This window comes from Balearica regulorum, chromosome 2 (assembly GCF_011004875.1).
Source record: "Balearica regulorum gibbericeps isolate bBalReg1 chromosome 2, bBalReg1.pri, whole genome shotgun sequence".
In the NCBI taxonomy this organism is placed as follows: domain Eukaryota; kingdom Metazoa; phylum Chordata; class Aves; order Gruiformes; family Gruidae; genus Balearica; species Balearica regulorum.
The window spans coordinates 145,662,378-145,683,536 of record NC_046185.1 but is presented as its reverse complement, the minus strand read 5'-3'; the positions used below and the strand labels follow the sequence as shown (position 1 = coordinate 145,683,536).

Sequence of the window (21,159 nt, the reverse complement as noted above, 5' to 3'; positions counted from 1 at the left end):
TAGACAGTTCAAGGGCTGTCAGCGTAGCATTCCCCCTCAACATGTTCTGTTTCAGATATCAGATTTAACCACTCCTTTCTAAAAGATTGCAGCATGTCATAATATGCCTCATTGCACTTTGATGCTATTGACTTGGATTGACAAAAGCCTGGAGAAACCCGTTGCATTGTCTAGAGCCCCCAGTGCAGTACAGTAAGATAATTGCTTGCTCATTGTAAGATATTACAGCAGTGGACATAGATAAAAGGTAGTCTCACTGTTTGTAGTTGCACCCCTGAAATTTTGCTGTAATATAGTGGGATTTTTTGTGAGTTCTTCTCTGTACTGTCACGACAACCTCTTCAATATGAAACCTCAAAGTCTTTGTTGTCTTCACATGTGCAGTACAATAGCTAACATGAACGATTACAAATACCTAAGCTAGGTGAACTATTAAAACAAGATATTAGGCAAGCATAGACTTTTAATGGATATTAGTAATCCACACACTTTTGTCACTTGGAATACTTTGCCCTTTATTCAAATGATATTACAAACTGTGGTGTGAAATATTTGCTAGTCTTACTTTGTGTTTGGTTATCTCTTATATGCAATGTTTATCTGTTCTGGGTAACTGAAGATCCACAAAGAGATACGTCTGTGTATGCATTGCTGGTGTGGATAACGTGCAAGTGCTTTATAACAGGACTGATATGATGTACTTTTTGCAAACAAATATTCGTGGGTACAGATGTTTGTGAAAGGTGACTTAGAATCAAATGGACCTAGACCATTACTGAAAGAAGTTTGGCCAGATATCTATTAAAAATCCCCCGTCGTTGAAATTCTGCACCTTGCCTAGGCAACCTGTTTCAGTGTGCTTCCTAATACTTAAGCTTTTCTTAGTGCAAATTAAGATGATTTTCCTCGCCCTCCACCATGGCCTTAGAGGACAGTTGAGCATCTACTATTTAGAATAATGTTCTGCATATTTTGACACTTCTGCAGTGTCCATCCCCATCCACTTTTAGCCTCCCCCCACCTCAATTTAATCCAATGTATAATGTCAGTGAAATATTTCACACTGTCCTCAGCCACGAAGAATGCACTTGTGCCCCAGGTCTACACACACTGGTGTCACACCAAGTGTAGTCTGCATATTAAGTTCATGCAGTTTTGTCAGATTCTGCAGGCTTACATCCCCCTGGGGGCAGTGCAGTCCCTTGAGGATCACGATTAACTGTGCTGGCCCAGTGGTCCAGCTCTGGGCTGGAGCAGACCGTTCCAGTGGTGTGCGCTCTTTCCTGTGTTCCACAACACGAGGGTGTCGAAACTTTACATGAGGCTGTGTAAAGTTTTGGTGCAGAAGCAAGTGCCTTTCCATACTAGATATATATCTGAACAAAATATCTTAAAAAAATAGAACAAAATGGCTTTAGCTAAGCATTTCTAATGAAATAAGGTGTTCTGAATAAAAGCCATCCTACTTACTGCAGGAGGATGAATCAAAGGTCCTCTTGCTGCTTGTATCAGTAGTTTGGAGGAATGGGGAGTTTTTAAACTCTGCAGAAGCTCTTTGCATAAAGACAAATTTCACCCTTATTATAGATTCTTCCCGTTCCACTCAGGATAAGAGCAGTGCTGGTTTTTGAACCAGCTGAGAAACTCTACTAGCCCTTGACTAACTGTTGACTGAGTTAGTGCTTATGGCTGGTTCAAATCAAGTTGTGTGGAGGAAGATGTTGAGAAGTTTGCAGTCTCTTCAGGATGTGTGCGTACCGTGTCTTGTCAGCAGGCACGTGCAGCCTGTACGCGAGCACTGTACGAGCTAAAATTCATATATTCCTATTAGTGCAGAACCAAGCTGAGTTAATTAATTTTGCTGCTAGGAAGGATACAGTAGTTCAGGCTGAACTTCTTTGGTACAGAGCTACTACAGGAGCTTTGGCTTGTCTCAATACTTTGATAACTTGCTTCAGAAACCAGGATTTTCTGAAGTTCTCAGCAGCCACAAACCTGGAGAAATTATCTGGATGCTGTGTGGGCTCAGAATTCCACCCCGGCTGACCTCAGTACAAAAACAGGTCCTTGGTCCACAAAGGACAAAATTCATTGAAAGGGTCTGCTGAGCAACAAAAAAACATTCTCCAGTGCAACAATGACTCTGTGTTGTCTAATACAAACAAAATTTCACAGAAAAATGCGCACTCCATTTGGTTTATTTATTAAGACTATCATGACTGTACTTACTCAGTTTTATAAGGTATTTATTACCAGTCCAAATAGTGTAGTCTTTCTCCAGGTACTGATTTTGTTCGTTACATGTTATAAGTGAAATTTCCAGCTAATGCAATCAACTCCCTTTCTGCTTATCTTCATGTAAGAAATATCTGTGGTTGATGTTACACCTCAGGATTTAAAAATAGCTCATAGGTCTCACTCCGCTTCCAGCTGCTTGCAGGAGTAATGTTGGAGAGAAGGCTTCCTCCAAATACAAAAGTGCCAGTACCAATCTGTACTCCAGAGGAGATACTTTCCAAACCTAGGGCCCTGCAAAACTTGGGTACTTTGACTCCAGCCTCCTTCACTCTGGAGTTCTAATGCTGTGGCTGGATCATAAAAACACTTTGTTCTAGGGCAACCCCAAGTCTAGCAGCTCTGTTAACAAGTGGAACTTTCTTCTTACCGTAAGCTACATCCACGTTCTTACACGTATCTGAGGTGGATGCTCAGCCTGTATAGTAATATCTCATCTTCCAAGAGCTGCCCACACATATCTCAGTGTTTTCTCCAAGTCAGAACAGACAGCATGGATCACTTTGTATCCTTCCAAAGAACATGCAGAGTTTGACTTCAAGGTAGTGCCATTTGGTGCTGTTAAGATTCTGACCCTTGTCTCTTATCCCGTCCTCTGGTTAGGAACTTGTTTGTGTGGTAGGTTTTAACAATTTATCTCTCCCCAGGTGCCATGATACATGAGTTAAAATGTTGTCTTGGATTTGCAACACCTTACATGTCGCACTTGTTAAAAAGAATTGGCTTGTACAATATATGTCATAATCTTACGAAGTATGTGCTCTTCAGGGTGTCATTACCTCATGACAGAGACCACATATGAGATTAACACTGGGATGATGGTTGCAGTAACAAATTGCTTGAACTGCCCAGTTTCTACCCCGTCCTCATTGTTTGCTATCAGTTGTGGAAGTACCAAGTGTCACAGCGTGTACAAAATCCTGTATGAACAGATTGCTAAATACATCGTCAATGGGTATTACCATCTGTAGGTTACATGCATTCCCACTGGAGGTCTGTACATGGATTCTTTGGGATGGTGGGATTCTGTGTCTTGATTTGATCTAAGTAAGAGGTTTCTATTATTACCTCCAAATTTTTAGCACATATACTCTTAGGTAACTTAAGAATAAATATCATTTATCAGTATGTAATCTCTTGTTCTTGCTGTGTTTCTGAACTACCCTGGCTCTGTTTTACTTCCTCAGTGGATCCATGATATTAATTTAAACTGTTACTTTCTTATTAATTCTGGTATCTGTTTTTCTTCCAGACTGTTTCTGCTTTTATTGAAGCACTCGTTCTTGTGGAATGAGTAATAAAAAGCAAAAACGTGTCATCTGTATTAATGAATGTTATCTATCATCAGTTTGCTTTTTCAGGTTCTGGTAGTCATCACACACAAAACAACTGTTTTACTAAAGCAGGGCAAGAATATTCTTGTATTATTTCTTCTCCTCTGAACATCCTGTGGTTGACACAGATAATATTTAGGCCTGCTTCATTTAGCTTTAAGAAAAAATTAAAGGAAATCAAAATTATGGTTTTTTGTGATTTCTCATCTCCATGTGATTGCCAGGGAGCAGTGAGGGACGGCTGCTCCCCAAGGGACAGGGAGAGGGAAACATAATCCTTAGGTTCTTCCATGTGCTAGACTATGCCTTGTCTCCATCAGAAATATAATTATATTATTATTAGAATATTTGCTCTATGTACATTGTCGATAAAGTCGAATTAAGCAACTTCTCTTACCTATGTCTTACCCTATTAAGGTCATCTTACTTTCAGCCAGAATTTGGCCTGTATTGTTTAACTAGTTCCAATGGTTTGGTTTACCCTACTCACTGAAAAAAGTATGAAATCGAACTTTTCTATTCCGCTGGCTCTAAGAGTAAATACTTTTTTCTTCACAATTAACCTTTAGTGTTTGGATAGGAATTACTATATTTTCCCTGCTGTGTTATCTTCTTCAAAATTCCAAGGGATTCTGTTATCAATGAATTTTATTCTCTAAATGGTTAGTAGTTCTCTTAGTATCTCACCTAATGAGATAGCTAGGGCTTACCAATTGATAGATAATGGCTGGACATGAATATTTCAGCCTTACAGTCTGAAAATCATTCCCTAAAGTAGAATTAATTACAGTGTTTCATGTCTGATGGGGCTTTTCATTGCATTTGACTGTTAATAATATAGGATGTTTACACACATAATATTTTTATCAGTTTGGAGGTAACAAGAATTGTAAGATGGGTGATAGCTTTCACTCCTACATAAAGTTTGAGTGAATCCCTTGCGCTCTTACCTATTTAAGGACTTCTGCTAGGTGTTTTGGGGAGCAGCTAAACTGTCTGTCTCTACCACAAAGATATCCTTCTTTATTTGCAAGTTGTGATGTAAATTATTTAACATCTGTGATATTGTGCACGGGAAAAACGTGCTGAACAGTTGCAGAAAGGAATTATTAATTAATTGGCTTGCAACCATCTAGCTGTTCGCTAAGTACTATAGCCAGTACTTCCCATCACCATTCCTTTCATCTCCTTGGTTCTTTCTTTCTTTCTTCAGCCTTCTAGTTTCTTACAATCATTTGTTCTTTGTTGATTGAAATCACATTGTTAATTCTTTGGGGACTGAAGTCTCTCAGTGTTTCTATAAGAATCTTAACAATTAATAATTATAAGAAGACCGATTACAACTTTTTCTGGATGGGAAGGGGAGACCAAGAGAGAAAAAGGATAAGAAAAGAAGTTGTTGGTCTGATTAGTTTCTGAACATTTGCTGTGAAAATGGACTTGGTCTGCAAAGCAAGTCAAGGGAAATGACATTATAGAGGGTTCACTTTTTTTTTTTTTTGTTGCTTAGTGAATTAGAACTGCTTTTCATTCATCTAATTCTCTACCACCGCTTTCCTACTTATTTTCCTGTCTTTGAGGAGGTTTTATTTGGGTTTTTTGCAGGTCAGAATTAGCTTCCTGCTGTGATGCAGTTCACAATTTTATTGCTTCTCAAAACAACACCCCACTGGGAAGTAACATGAGTTACGAAGTGGACAGTAAAAAGACCATTCTCATTACAGAGGACATTTTTAAGATGCTGCCTGTGGTAAGAACTGTATCTTTACCTCTTATTATAATTGCAGTATCGTATATATTTTGGGTTAGTAATAGAGCTGCTTTGATTCCTCTGGAAGAGACCCTTCACCCCCTGTATTCCCTTCTTCATTCACCTTGTAAAACCTTTTTTTTTTTGCCTTCCTCTGTAGTGGTGGAGTCATGGACAGGGTATCATAGATTGGATTGTAGGTAGAGTTGCTACAGAACACAAGTTGCAGCCTGGCTTGGCAGCCAGCTGAGTTCAGGAGTGAATCCTTGGAGAACGTTTGCCTTGCTTTTCTCATTCCCATTTTCAAAGGCATTTCAGTCTGGAACAACATTTCATATTCCTTATATTCCCATGCTATTTCTCGTGCAGGCTTGGTCATATAACTTATATTTTGATGGTAAACCTGATTAGAATAGAATAGAATAGAATAGAATAGAATAGAATAGAATGCAATGCAATGCAATGCAATGCAATGCAATACAAGACTATTTCAGTTGGAAGGGACCTACAATGATCATCTAGTCCAACTGCCTGACCAAGTCACGGCTGACCAGAAATTAAAGCATGTTGTTAAGGGCATTGTCCAAGTGCCTCTTAAACACTGATGGGCTTGGGGCATCGACCACCCCTCTAGGAAGCCTGTTCCAGTGTCTGACCACCCTATCGGTAAAGAAATGCTTCCTAATGTCCAGTCTAAACCTCCCCTGGTGCAGCTTTGAACCGTTCCCATGTGTCCTATCACTGGATCCCAGGGAGAGGAGATCAGCACCCCCCTCTCCACGTCCCCTCCTCAGGAAGTTGCAGAGAGCAATGAGGTCGCCCCTCAGTCTCCTTTTCTCCAAACTAGCCAAGCCCAAAGTCCTCAGCCACTCCTCACAGGACATTCCTTCCAGCCCTCTCACCAGCTCTGTTGCCCACTGGGGTGGGGCCTTTGCAGCCAGAAACACAGGTTGAGCAAAGGAGTCAGATTTTGTAGCTCAGGACTTGTAATAGATGTATAAGCTCTGGAGACCAGATGAAGAGGGCCACAGAAAGGCACTTCTTGAAAGTAAGAGCACATGGGAGCTGTCTTACCTGACTCTGGCATTCTTGATTTGTGAGATCCCAGCTACCATGAGTCCAGTCCTTTTTAATGCTGCTGTGAATCACTAAAAACTTCATGGCAGTAGAGGTTACAGTGGTTCCAAATTTAAACTGAATGAAAGAAGAAAGTAGAATGCTTTATGTGAGAGAAGGAGGAAGGATAATATTTTGTGTAAGCAAGTTTTGACTCAATTTTACAAGTGGGTTCAGTTTCTGCAGTCAAAATAGCCCAGCTGTTGGCCTCTCTGTTGAATGTGAGTGCTTCCACAGCAGGAGAGGATGAATGACATGGATGAGACCCTGGGATAACAGCCAACTGTATTAATGTCAACTGAAATAGCCAACAATTGACATTAATTTGCTAGGTTGTGATCTGTGCTGGTTCACAAGTGGATGCACTTAGCTCCCCTTCAGGTTCCCCTAACAAGAAGAGTAGAGAAGGTGTACAACCAAAAACAGTAACCTCTTCAGTGAGCCATCACATTCACCGTGAGTTAAGCCAGGGCACATGATTATCCTTTACAGCATCTTCAGGTTCCCCTAAATTCGTTATTTTACATCAAATGTAATTGTGTGATGACACAGTAATGAGCATTTACGAAGTTACCTGCTATTAGCTGACAGAGGCAATGACTGTGTGACAGCCCCCAGTCTGTAACAGTGCAAAGGGAAATGGGTAAATTTAACCTATCTTCAGTACAAGTTAGTTCCTTAGCTTGTCAAGAATTCAGTCCACTACTACAGAATTACTGCGTTAAGTGTATTTAAAAGATATTAATCCAGTTTTAACAATTCAGTCTTATTCCCTCAAAGTACTCATGACAGAAATAGCAGTTCTCAGTCTGTTGGTGCCTATTTTTGGCTCTTGGCTGCCCAGGCCTGGCAACCCTGTCTGCTAAATGGTGAATGCTTTCACTGGGATTTACCGGATTAAACCTGCAAGGACAAACGACTAAAGATGCAAAGAAACAATCAAAAGATTTACAAGACATTGGCTGTGTCTTTTTATTTGTTTGCAGTCCTCTCCTCTTTCAGTCTATCCCTTCAAGACCTGTGCCGTGGTTGGAAATGGAGGCATTCTGAAAAATTCCAGCTGCGGAGCTGAAATCGATCATTCTGACTTTGTGTTTAGGTAAGAACTGCTTCATGGTACCAAGGGTTTCAAATGTTTCTGAAAACTTGGCAGGTTTGGAAGCATGCCAATGCCAGTTTGTAGCAACGAGGAAGGATCTTGACAATTCTTTAATTCTGCCTCTCTAAGGGTACTGTAAATTTCAGAATGTGCTTCCTAAGTAAAGAGAGGACTATAAGGATACATGTATGATCTATGATTGCAAAAATACCTTGCCAGTGATGTGAAATGTGATTATCGGAGAACCTGAAATTTCTATTCATTTAATATCCTTTAGGAGAGGGAACTTCCCCCCCCCCCGCCTTTTTTTTTTTTTTTAATCAGGAGAAGAGAATAAAGAAAACCCTGAAAATGAAATAAGAAAGACTGGTATTAAATGTCACATGTTTACCTTTACATCTGGTTTAAAAAAGGGTCTACTTAGCCTTAGGTCGGCTCACTATTGCAGTTACTTAACTGCCCTGGTATTTGTCTCACCTTCTGTTTGCCATCTAAAAAAATAGACAACTAATTTAAGTGTTTTTTTTCAGCTCCCTCAATAGATTGTGGAGAAAACCAGGCATACTCAGAGTATAATTTGGCCTACTCTCTCAGTACGTGACTCACATTTTGTAGTTCCTGCAAGGGAACAGAGTAACCAAGTGAAGGTTCTTCTCTCAGTGATGTCCAATCACGCAGTCTGCTGGATTTTGTTTCCTTTTCTGCTTTTGACTAATATTTGGGCTTTTCAAATAATAATAATAAAGTCTTTCCAGTTAGATAACTGTCGTAATAAAAATGGGAAGTCTGCATCCTAAGATGCTAAATTAACTAAGTGACCGACCTTTCCTTTTACAGAAACCACTGTTTCTGCAATTGGGCAAGTTATGCTGTTGTCTCATGAAACAGATGTCAACATCACTGTGCAAGCTGAGGGACTGGTATCAATCAGACTGGTTTAAAACAGAAAATAATAGAAGACTTTCAGAAGAAATGCATTGTTTATGCAAGAGGGACAATATTTCCTAGTAGCTAACATAGGGCATTCATAGACTGTCTCCTTCTGGGATTTTAACTTTGCTCCTGGTTTGTGAGATGATTTATGAAAATGAGCTCTCTGTGCCCTATTTTAACCATCTGTACAGTAGATTAAATATTTTTACTAGAAGTGCTGTAAGCCTTATTTAATATTTGTAAAGTGCTTAGAGATCCCTGGGAGCTGACGTGAAAGTGTCATTGCACAAGAGAGGAATTTGCAAATAATAACTGTAAAGCATTTCTGGTGCACATCTGTTTCAGTAAATGTTTCTCAATTTCAGGTGTAACCTCCCTCCAACCACGGGAGGCATTAGCAAAGATGTTGGCAATAAAACAAACCTTGTGACTGTTAATCCGAGTATCATAGCTCAGAAGTAAGTACTACTGCAAATCTCTTTCTGTGCAATATTGTGTAGTTGTTCGACATGATTCAGATTTTGTTGGAAATCCTTTGGGATACCAGCATAGAGAGCAATGCACGCAGATTACTTCATTAAGTCTTAGTTCCCATGTAAAATATGTACCAGTCTGAGTGGAAATCTGTTAACACTGGTCTTTTTTGAAGCAGAAAGGAGTCAGCAATACCCAGATTAGAAAGTGCCTTGATTGGCACCAATCACAATTTATTACAGAGTAAAATTGATGATTGCAAGCCCAAGCCTCTTCTTCCTCTCCCCCCCCCACCCCACGACCCTCATGACTCCTAAAATAAGGAATTGTAATCATAAATCAGGAAAGCTTTGAAATGTGTGTCTGACTCTCTCAGTAGGACTGTAAGCACATGTTGTTAGGTAATGTGCTTAGAGGCTGTTCTGATGAAGGCTATTTCCTGAATGGAGGCCCAATTTCTGTAATCCATTTTCTCAATCCATGCGAAAGCTGCTCACACACTTTTTTCTCAGCAAAGTTTTTTTTTTTACTTTCTTGATGAAAAGAAAATCTAATAAGGCCAGGCTGACTAATCTGACATCTTCAGCAGGCTGGAACTGCAGCTTATCTATGGAAAGGGCTGCTGTGGCATGTTATTTACTACTTACTGATCTTAGTGTATCTTATTGTCTGTCATATCTGTATTTGTCGAATAGACATCAGGCAAAGCTTTTTTTTTTTCCCCCCCTTTAAAGGAAAAAGTACGGTAAGCATAGAAATCACTAACAGGCATTTGTCATTGATTCAAGGGTAGAACTTGATTTTTTGCAATGAGCGCTAACTACCTTGATACCTACACAGCCCTTTTTGACTTAAATGAAGATGAGTTATTGCTTCTCCAAAAATAGTTTGAACTCATTGATGTTAGTGGGGCTACACAAGAATATGAGGAAGCAAAACTTTGTCCAGTGACTCAGCATCATTGGTGACTGCTGATCTGATGCATGATTTGTCTGAGCTTGATCAAAGTGTTCTGCCACAGCTGCACTCATTTTTTAGCCAAATTAAGCCACACCAGAGTTAATAGAAGTTACTGAAGTTCACTGAAGGGAATAGGAGCTAAACCTATGTGAAGATGAAATGAGATTATGAGAGGACTTTAGGATTTTAAAAAATTAATTATTTATATATTCAGAGAACCCTGTAAATGCTTTTGAAGGAGGAGCAAGAAGCAGCTTGGCACCATTTAGCAGAACTAAGTTTGATTCTTCTCTCAGAAGACCTATTCTGACTTTATTCATTTTAGTTTGTAATTCTGTGTTTGGGTACTTGGGTTAGGCTGATGTTATTATTGTTAAGGTTAATCAGCTTTTGAACTGTGTCTGTCAGGGTGTACAATGTAGGTGAGGTCTCTTGGAGGAAAGAAGCACAGTTCTTACGTGTCCTAATGGAGCTGGGCTACACCACACCTTACAGTGGCAGAGCTGGAAAGGAAAACAAAACGAGGTTGGGTCGTTCAGATTTCCAGCTAAGGAAGAGCAGAGATCTGAATTCTGTCCTGAAGGCTCTTTATGTACTTTACACTGAGTAGCAATAGAGAAAATTCCTGGAGTAGGGGCCAGAAGTTCACCCGTCAACCACTCCTCCTACCCATAGGCTCAGGCGTTTCTTGCTTGTTTTGGTGGTGCGGCTCTTGCATGCACTGGGGCCCAGGGTCAACAGGAGGGGCTGAGTCTTTCTCATTCATTTTGTTTCAGAGTCTGGTGGTAATGGCACTTTTCTGGGAAGCAGAAGCTGTAAGTTTAAACCCCTTCAGGCTGAGAAGGGGTGTATTACTCCTTGCATGAGTTCAGTTGCGCAAGAGGTAACTGATAACTCTTCCATGAGGGTTTTGAATGGAAATGGCAGTGGCAGCTGTCCTCTGTCTTGAAGTGCTGCATGAGAAGAGGGTTTGAACCTACTCAAGTTGTGAAGAGAAATGAAACCAAGTTTCCAGTTTCAGCTGGAGCTATGGGTGAAAAGTGAGCTCTGGTTGCCCTTAAAAGGCAAAACACACTGCTCAGATAGACACCTACCTACAAAAGAGGATTCCGTGCTGTGAGTCCCAAAGGGGGTGCGATCACCATATGTTCAGGTGATTCAAACAACTCAGATCTATAGAGGAAATGAGTTGAGTGACCCCTTTGTGTCTTGTATCACTTCTTGGATAACTCTGGAACCTTAACACTCAATATTTGGGAGCATGGAATTATCCAGCAGAGGGGACTAAGTCTCTTTGCTGATTGTTGGGGAACCAAAGCATCTGAGGATAAATTCTCTTCATTTGTGAAGTTAGATCTCTAAGTCTTTACAGATCTCCACGTGTTCCCTTTGCAGTCGAAGGAGATAAATAGACATGCCTGTATTTTCAGCTATTTTAAAAGTATATCAGAAGCAGCTAAGACCCTGCCAAACTTGAGCACACACTAATCTTTAACACTCCAAAACTGCTCACATGCGTACTTGTTACCCACATAAGGCAGACACCCAGATTTTGAAGAGAGGTTATTGTATACCTATTGATTTAAGAAACACATTTCACAAACACATGCGGTACATACCATAGTGCATGTATTTTTAAACAGAGAAAATATAAATACGATTTTTTTTTGCATTCTCCTTTGAAATTTCTTGAATTGATCAATTCTGTAAACAGGACTTGGTCTCATTAGCAGTGAATTTGATCTGCTTCAGTAACTCCCATGTTGCAAATTCAATCCTATGAAGTGCGTTCTTATACAATAAAGCCAGATATTCATAACTGCACACAGACAACATATAACAGGTTGGTATAAATTTGCAGTGTAGATGTGCTGAACTGGTACAGCAGAGTTCGTAACTCATACATGCAAGTGCAGTTGTGCTGGTTTGGTCTGTAATATTTATATCAATAGTACATTCCATTCACTCCTTTCCTAAAATGTTGTAATTTGCAGATACAACAAACTAAATGAAAAGAAAACAGAATTTCTGGAGAACATTGCGGTCTATGGAGATGCTTTCCTTTTACTGCCAGCATTTTCCTTCAGAAGCAACACAGCCACTTCTTTCAAAGTATATCACACTCTGCAAGAGTCCAAAGCAACCCAAAGGGCAATATTTTTTCACCCCACCTATCTGAAAAGTCTTGCCCAGTTCTGGAGAACTAAGGGTGTGAAAGCCTACCGGCTGTCATCTGGTTTTATGATCACTAGTGCTGCTCTTGAGCTTTGTGAGAATGTGAAGCTCTATGGCTTCTGGCCTTTCTCAAAATCCACAGAGAAGATGCCAATCAGCCACCACTATTATGACAACCAGCTGCCTAAACCTGGTTTCCATGCAATGCCCAAAGAATACAATCAGATCCTTCAACTTCATGGCAAAGGCATTTTGAAGTTGCAGTTTGGTAAATGCCAATCAGACTGAAAAGGTAGGTCACATTCTTACCATATAAAATGTCTTTATTTAAGTAATGTGTCAAGGGAAAACTTGTTTTGCAAACAGTGTGGGTCAGTTCTTCCTTAGAGAGGCATTTCTACCTTACACTCAATTAAACTTGTGTTCATAAACAAGTCAAAGGTTGGAGATTTCTGAATAAATATAGTGTACCACAGAGCTGAGAAATGTTTTCTAATTGTGAACTTTAGATGGGGAGCATAGCTAAATACACATTATCACCATAATTCACAGTCAAGCAGTAGTGTCTCCTTATCTCAGTTGGGTGTCTCTACCGACCTATGTTTGGTTTGGTATCGGTTCCCATGAACCAGCCTCCTTTGTGAATTGTGTTATTAAAGGCGGTCACATACTGTGACCTGCAAGAGAAGACACCTAATCCTGGCACAGCCTTTCCAGATGTACACAGAGTGCAAAGCAAGGATTAAGATTGCCCCATGAAGGAGTAGCATGCATATGCACCCTTCTTCCCTCCTGTTAGCTAAAGAGAAGTTTAGAGCAGTATGCTCTCGCAGCCTTGAGCTGCAGAACAGCTTGCGGATGGACAGCAGTGAGGAAGCTGTCATGCATTACAACAGATCTTGCTGAGGATTTCGCCTTGAGGCAGCTCCGAATCTGGGAGTTACAAATATAGGATGGAGTGTCATTCCCATTCCTCTGTCCTCTCTAACTGTCCCATCCCCCTTGGACCTCTACCTTCAGCGTATTGCCTCTGAGAAGTGCAGCACTGAGTCTGGCCTCTGACCTTGAGCCAATTTACCATGTACAGATTGCAGATGACTTTGAAAAGATTTGTCTGCATGTTTTCAATCTTGACTTGCCCTGTTGACAAAATAAGACCTATTTGTATAAATACTTCTTCTTCTTTTAAGCTAAATCAGAAATTCCCCAGGTCACAGTACTGTTGTCAGATTTGCCTTTCACAGAACTATTTTTCTGGAGGGGTTCAACTCAATATAACACTAAGTGAAATATACGGTAGAACTACCATTGTATACAATACGCTTTAATTGGACTGATGTAATCTTATGACTGTATTACTCAAGTTAAATAAATTAAAATAGCATCATCTTGTTCAGCCAGAAATTTTAATTTCAAAAGCTAAGGCTTTTCTTCTGGATAGGTTCTGAAATGTATTTGAAAATATTAAAGATACATTCACACTTGGTTCATCGTCAGAGACTGCTAAGTTTTAAACTAGTAAATTCCTAATTCCAAGAATTTTATTCGGTTTCAGTATATTTGAAGAAATAGAAAAATAAACTGCTTTCGTATATTATTACAATAATATAAATCATGTGAGAAGGGACCTAGAAACCATCTAGTGAATCCATTCTCCTAGCCCATGGCAGGAGATTACCTAGGCAGAGGTGTATGTGTATGCAGTTTCATGTGGCTGAGGTATGCTTTTTTGGTTGTAAAAAGTTGCAGCATATTGGAAAGGTTAAGAAATACATAATGTATTTTTCTTAGTGGCTAAGCTGTTTATACCCTGCAGTTTCCATTGTATTTATTCTTCCTATAGTACAAATTGCTGGAGACATACCATGTAATTTTAATTGTAGTAACTACACCAGCTAAGAAAATGAAAGGCAGCTCTTTATGAATATTTAATCTAAAGAGGAGCAGATAGAAGCCACAAAAATGTTTAAGCATCTGTGTGGGTTAATTAAATGCTGTCCGTGCTTGACAGACTGAAAATCACTTCTGTGGCCAGATTTGCAAAATAAGCTGTAAAGAAAAAGCAACCAGAAGGATAAGTTGTGCTGCCCTAAGATTTTTCTCCACTATGTTAATCACTTATATTTACAAAGCAAAAAGTTAGCCCAAGGAAATTAAATGCTTTCAGTATAAGCCACCATTCTGCTACTATTATCAACTATTAGAGATAATTGAAATTCTATAATGATTCTGTTTCACTGAAGATGACCTTTTCTAAAAATTGAGCAATTTCCCTTCTCTTTTCAATTTCCATTTTATGTTCTTCTCCCTGCTCCCCGCTCTTCCCTGTTAATGGGTAGCTGAAGGTTCCTTACACCACTGGGTGCCCACAGAAGTCTCAGGCAGAACTTCCCTCACACATTGCTGGGACCCAGAAGTTTGCTGCCGTAAATAAGAAGTGAAGGGAGCTGCTCTGCTGCCAGCACCTATATTTCCAGCAGGTAGCAGGGTCTACAACAGTATGGGGAGAGCATAACTGCATCCCAGTGAATCATTTTGGCAGTGTTGCTCCTAAACACCATCCTTGCCATTGTAAAGGTGAACTTTGCTTACGGGATAGATAATTGTCAGGTGTGAGAGCCCTGTAGAGCTGGTGCTGAACAATGTGGGAAACTCCATCTGCCTTAATAGCCGCTCCTGCACCTTTATGATTATGCTCAACAGTGATGCACGTCTTCATTAAAGTAGATGCATACCTATCATAGATGGTAAAATGGAAAATGAGACATCAGCAAAATCTTGAAATGTAATTAAAATAATGATCTTTATTATTTAGTATTGAATTACAGAACCATTTTTGCTATGGCCCTGCAGCTGAATGAAGTCTTGTTTGTTCATTGGTTTAACCTGATAAGCCTGAAGGGCATGTCATTAGCTTCAAGTAAACATAGGTTCAAGGAGGGGAAATGGTCTGATTCATACTTAAAAATAGACAGAAAAATCTGATTATAAAAAATGTCAGATGATAAATTAATCAGACTGGCAAAAATTTGATTGCCCAGAAGCCTGGTTAAAATGCAAATTTTGTCTGACCAAGAATCCATCAGGTTTTCTGCTTGCTAGAAAGAGACAGCAGGGAAGATGAGTATGTGTGCCTTTGACATACAGCACAGTAACATTAAGCAGCTGCTCAGAGGAGTCAGTCAACAGAAAAAAAGCCATAGAAAGTAAGAATGAAATTGAGATTCCCTGAGCCTGCTCCATCGTCCGAGCAGAAGGACTGAAGGAGGAGAGGTTGAGCAGAGGTGTGCTGGTGGTTGGGGAGTAAGAACTGCTGAACCTTGGACTGAGTGTGAGTGTCTCTTACCTGGAAAGTAAAAATTGGGTCTGGGCTTTTTAATTTCAACCAGATGATTAAAAGCCATCTTTTTCTGACAGAGAGAGCAGCAGTGCTGCTCAAGGTGGAGCTAGCAGGGCAGCATCCTGTAAAGCAGGGGGCCGCCTGCTTACTTGCTCGGTAATTACCATCAAAGAGAATAATTTTGTTCCAAACTCTGTCAGCATGTGATCTTTTTTTTACTATTGAAAGTTGCTGTCAATCCAAATAAATTATAAATACTGTTATAAATAATCTATTTATAAATATAATTGTTATAAGTAACCTATTTATAACAGTAGGATACATTCAAAATGAGCTTAAATTCTGCTGGAATTCTTTTATGTTAGTGGTGCCTCAGTGTAGCTAGAGGAATATAAACTGCCCCACAATTCACTTTTAATTACCTCGAGAAAATGATACTGCATTTTGAAAATAAGGACACCTCTGGATTCCTGTCAGGCAGCCAAATTTCAGCCTATCCTTGACTATGGGAGATATTATCCAGCATTAAATTGTTAGATGAATACAGTGCTGAAAGAAAGCTTTTCTGCTTAGTACCCATGCAGCATAGATTTTAAGCACACACTTTCCTCATGTGTTCCAACACTAAACTAAATTTAAGTCTTAAGAATAATGTCAGTAATGAAACAGGTGGAGGTAAGTTGCTTCTGGCTTAGGTAAAACCTACCAGAATAGAAAAATAAAGTTAAATCTAATCTAAAGATTAGAATTTACATTAGATTTCAAACCAAATGAGAAATTATTTATACATTTAGAAAGGTTTTGTTTGGTTTTGTTTTTCCACAGCAGAACTGGCCTGTTGAAGAAACAGAATAATTTCAATCTCTAGCTATTTCAAAATATGATTAAGATAATATAGTTTAGAACATATCCATATTCAGCTTAGCAGTGTATGTGTCCCATGAAGACACTGGTTAGACCTAGCTTTGATTAGCTTAGGAAGCCTGAAAAGGGTGGGAATAAGTGTGAGCAGTTCTGGGGATATTCAAATGAAGGAGTCCTTCTTTAAAAAGAGCAGATGCTGGAGCTAGATCACGCAGTAGCAGTCCAGCTTACCCAGGAGAATTTTGTGGGCCTATGATACTGTATAATAAATGTCACAGACTCCCAGTCTGAAAAAGCAGATGCAGAAGGTAAAATGCATACACGGAGGACTGAGCTATTGGCTTATTTTGAATATAACAAGCAGTTTTCTTACTATATGAGAAATATCAATAACATCTTTTATTGTTTTAATTCCAGGGTGATGATCCTAAGGAGACAATTTGTGTATATCTCAGCAGTTCGGTGTTGGATTTGGTCTGATATGATTTTGTGAGCATTAAACTGCATTATTACAACAGAGAAATATTTTACACTTGGGGAGAAAAGGAAGTGATTCTTCACACAGTGACTGCTACATTTCTGAATTTTGAGTAAGCATTTTTTAAAATACAAAATAGCATTTATTTGGGAAATTCTGAAACTCCTGACTATTGGTTTAATTGTAGCAAAGCACAATCTCAGGATGGTGGCAATATGTGACATTCATCGTGTTTTGTTTCTTAAAGTATCATTAAAACATTTTGACATAAGATCTCTGGTTTTGTTAATATCACGTAATATAGGCAATAGTCTCTGTATGGTAGCTGCATGAGTTGGCAGTAAACATTTTCAATTAAGAACTTGATCCTGTAAACATTAGCATTTGTCTACATGAGAAAGGTGATGAGAAGAGCTACAGAGGAGTAATTAATTCAGAGCCATGTCATTCTTATTTTGTCCCAGGGTGCACAGATTAAAAAAAAATCCCTCAGGTTAGAGATAGTCAAGTGGTTTATGGGCTTTCATTTTGTGGGCAATAGATAATGCTGTGGATTTAATGGGATCACTCATGTGAATGATTTTGTGAACAAGTGTTTGAAGGACCAGAGCTGTGTAATTGTTTTTAAACCCCTCTTCTCGCTTGTGTTCCTGTCTGAGGTCCGGTTTGGCTCCAAATGAGGACAATAAACTAGGTTCCATGCTGCAATCCCCAGAGTCCTGGTAGGGCATGACTTTGCACACATTCCTGCAATCCCAGATCTGTATCTTGGCTGACATACGAGATGGACCATCCATTAGACAAATTATCTATTCCAAACGTTTCATTTCTTCTATTTCCTTTTCACTTAGCATAGCTCCTATCAATATGTGACTACAGATAAGGAAACTGCACTAAGCATTATTAGAATATTCCTCTTACAGTCAACCCCAAGTTCTTCTCCTGTACCAGGACATACGAGAAAAGAACCTACAGTCACTTAATTTAAAGCTTACACAGTTCTTGTGCTTCGTGTTTTCATATGGTCCAGGCATACCTGTGGAGCAACATCCTGTGACAAGAGAAAGTGGAGTGTCAGGCCAATGGAAAGAATCGCATTAACATTTACAGGAGCTATGACAAGCAGTTGTTCCCCTAGCTATGACTGCTTGTATGTTATTGCTGATATGTTTTACTGCAGGAAAAGAAACCAAACAACAAACCAAACAAAAAACCCCCAAAAACAAAACAACAAAAAGCTTGTAATAACCAGTTTCAGTTAAAAGAAGTTTCAGTGGATTTTTTGAGAGTCTACTGAATGATCAGTTCAAAGATAGCATGTCCTCCTCCTTCTTTTACAGTCAGATACTATCAGGTATTTTGTTGACTAAAACTCCTTTTGCTGCTGTGGCATTAAATCCCCAATCGACTGATTTAAAGAGCATTCAGTATTCACTGAGGATTACATCTGCAAAAAAAAATCCTACTTAAATGAATTGAATCTTATAAAATAAGGTTCAAAAAGACTTTTAAACTGATACTTTAGAAGAGCATTTCTATATTGTTGTAATACGTGAAAGCTTACCTGGCAGCAGTTTTATAATCACATAAATAATCCTGAAAGTATTAGAATCAATTGTTATGGTTCCAGGTCTGTTAGTTGAGACACATTCAGCACCTTGATCCATTTCCAAGATAATGATAGCAGAATCCAATACTACTTCTACCCAAGCAGAAGTGTCCATAAATCCTGGCTGCATGTATCAGCAATAAAGCAATTTTTTTCAAAATAAGGTTTTTTAAAAATAAATAGTGCTTTGAGGCATTGAATGACACCACTAATACACGAGTGGACCTCTGCATGTCAGTAGGGCTTTTAACAGAAACAAAGACATCCAAATTAAGTCGATGGGTGCATCTGTGTTCCCAGCTGGTGACTGAAAGAGGCAAGCACAAGGGTTTGATTTACTGTGATCTGTTGTGGTTCCAGCACCACACTTCCACATTTTGTCTTCACCAGCAGTGAAATTTGTGCCAGTTTCTGGCCACAGGCGTCTGCTGTTCATGTGCAGAGAGCTGGCTGCTGCAAGACCCGGCATCCGTGTTAGGAGTGTTACGGATGATTGCCTACTGCAACACCCTGGTTATAGCTCAGAGACAAATTTGCTCCCAGAACAGCTCCTCGTATGCCATAAGTCACTCACATAAGACTGTCCCTGAATGTTTGTAGCTGGAAGGTGTGCAAAGTGATGTACTTGTCCTTTGGGTGATGCAAACAGCCTAGGTTGAGGAGAACCATGTCATATTTCATCCAGGGAGGCAGAGATGCACCTGTGTTCAGGCAAGGACTGTAACTTACTCCAGTCTAGCGTAGTGCGCTGAGATGATCTTGGCTGTGTAGCAGCTACGTGGTTTGACTTGGAAAAATTCATACATCTTTTACAGATGGGAAGGATCTTGCATTGTAGCTAGAACAATTGCAAGTGTTTCGTGTGTACGTAGAGGTGATGCAAAGGGTATCATTCATTGCTCAGATTAAATTCAATGAACTACTGACCATAAATAAAGTGGCAAAACCTGGTTGTGTGTAAGTAGATGTGGAGAGGAGAAAATGAAATTTATTTGCAGTGGGGAAGCAAGTTTTTTTCAAAAGTGTTTGTTAGCACCGTATTGCATTATCTGAGTGAATAAATGTATGCAGTGTACCATGATACACCATAAAGAGCTGTAGTTACAGTGTGTCTGGACTATTTCTGTGCAGCTATGTTATTTATAACACACATGTATTACTAACTGGAAAGGTTATTGGAATACATTTTAAGAGAGGTTTAGCCAAAAAGAAGAAACTTATTCTAGTTCCCTTGACAAAAAGAGGTCGTAACTGAAGGAGTGTGATGTAGCATGCACAAATGAGTGCAGATGGAAAGCTCTGTAATACAGCCAGGCACTTTGACTTTTTAGCACTGTTTCAGCGAAGTTTAAACTTGCTGTTGACCTGACGACCTGATCCTGTACACTCTCAAAGCTCCCGGTGATTTGTGTTGAGCACAGGACTGACAAGAAATGCGTGGAGAAATTGTTAACCTTTCCTACCCTTTTTCCTACAAATATTTTAAACTCCTCATAGAATAAAAATATGCACTATTAGACTTTAGATTAAGAACCTATTTTTAATGTAGCTTTCTCAGGCCTTGCTCTAGACATGAAGTTGTTATGTTAGTTGCATCCACTTCACTCCACAGGAGTGCAGACCTTGTACTCGGCTTTATTATAGCTGCTGCTGCTGTGTGCTTGGTGGCTAGGTCGTGTTAATTTGTGCACAGGCTGGGCAAGTTAATAGCAGCGTTTCTGTGTGACAGGGCACAGTTAGATTGATCAAGACTTGCTGAAGTACACTCATTGTGGGAAAGCATGTTTTCTCGGGTGGCTGAATAAATTATTTCTCATTTATTTTACATCTGTGCCAGGCTAATGATGAATAAATGGATTTTGTACCTGTCTGGGAATGTTTATGACATTTTTGCAAGACCCAGCCAAATGCAGTTTCGATTAACAATTCTTACCCAAAAGTTGAGAAGGGCCTTTCAGTTCCCTCTACTTCACATGAGGAATAATAATTTTTAGGGTTTGTGGGCCTCCAGTGCTGTCACATGCTGTGGAGTGAATATTGAGATCAAATAGTTTCTAAAGATAGAAACACTGACAATGTGCTAATAGTTCCACTGTACCTTTGCAGAGGCTGACAGTGTCCTTGCACGTGACTGTTTTCACAGCATCGTGGGATTAAATCCTGCTTGGCTGCTTTTATTCCTTTTTCTCCTCTGAATCTTTAATGTTACATCTTCCTTTAGGATCCAGTGCTGCCTCGAGTTGGTAATTTCTCTTCCCCGTGAGGCGTTATGTAGTCCTGTTTAGTGTCTGTTGGGGAGTTTGCACGGCTATCAATCAAACGGTGCTATGCTTGTAGCATAGTAAAACATATTTAAAATGGCTTGGTTTACGTCTCACAGAAGGCAGCATGGTGGGATATTCACATTGCCTAACTGGAGGTGCTAAATTTGGGCTGTAGCTCCATGGTGACTGTAATAGCTGTAATAGCTGGTTGCACAGTCCAGTCCTCGTTCTTGCGCTCCACCCCTTCCTTCATGCTATCTCTGGCTCCTGTCTGATCCTACACTGAGCTGTTTTGGCACACTGAGCCAGCAAAAACCTGATGTGGCAACAAAAAGAGAAAATTGGTTCATGCCAACAGAGCCAGGGGAATCTCAGAGTCAGAGCAGAGGAGAGGGTGAGACCATGCAGGAGGGACCATAGGGATACAGCGGGGGCCATTTGTTACCTGATGGCTGTTGGACAGGCCCA

At 39.7% G+C, this 21,159-nt stretch overlaps 1 protein-coding gene across 3 annotated transcripts in view; it reads left to right on the top strand.

The window, feature by feature from the left end:
- The window catches only part of ST8SIA6 (ST8 alpha-N-acetyl-neuraminide alpha-2,8-sialyltransferase 6), a 42,160-nt gene extending 21,863 nt beyond the window's left edge, over positions 1 to 20,297 (top strand). Inside the window, exons 5-9 of one of the 3 annotated variants that reach the window (XM_075746289.1) lie at positions 5,235 to 5,379; positions 7,482 to 7,594; positions 8,893 to 8,985; positions 11,956 to 12,428; positions 16,758 to 20,297. In XM_075746289.1, coding sequence (XP_075602404.1) covers positions 5,235 to 5,379; positions 7,482 to 7,594; positions 8,893 to 8,985; positions 11,956 to 12,424 — 820 coding nt within the window. In that variant the 3' untranslated portion in view covers positions 12,425 to 12,428; positions 16,758 to 20,297. The remainder of the gene's footprint in view (positions 1 to 5,234; positions 5,380 to 7,481; positions 7,595 to 8,892; positions 8,986 to 11,955; positions 12,429 to 16,757) is intronic. The other 2 variants (XM_075746293.1, XM_075746292.1) reach the window with 2 other exon arrangements.
- The last annotated feature ends 862 nt before the right edge of the window (positions 20,298 to 21,159 follow it).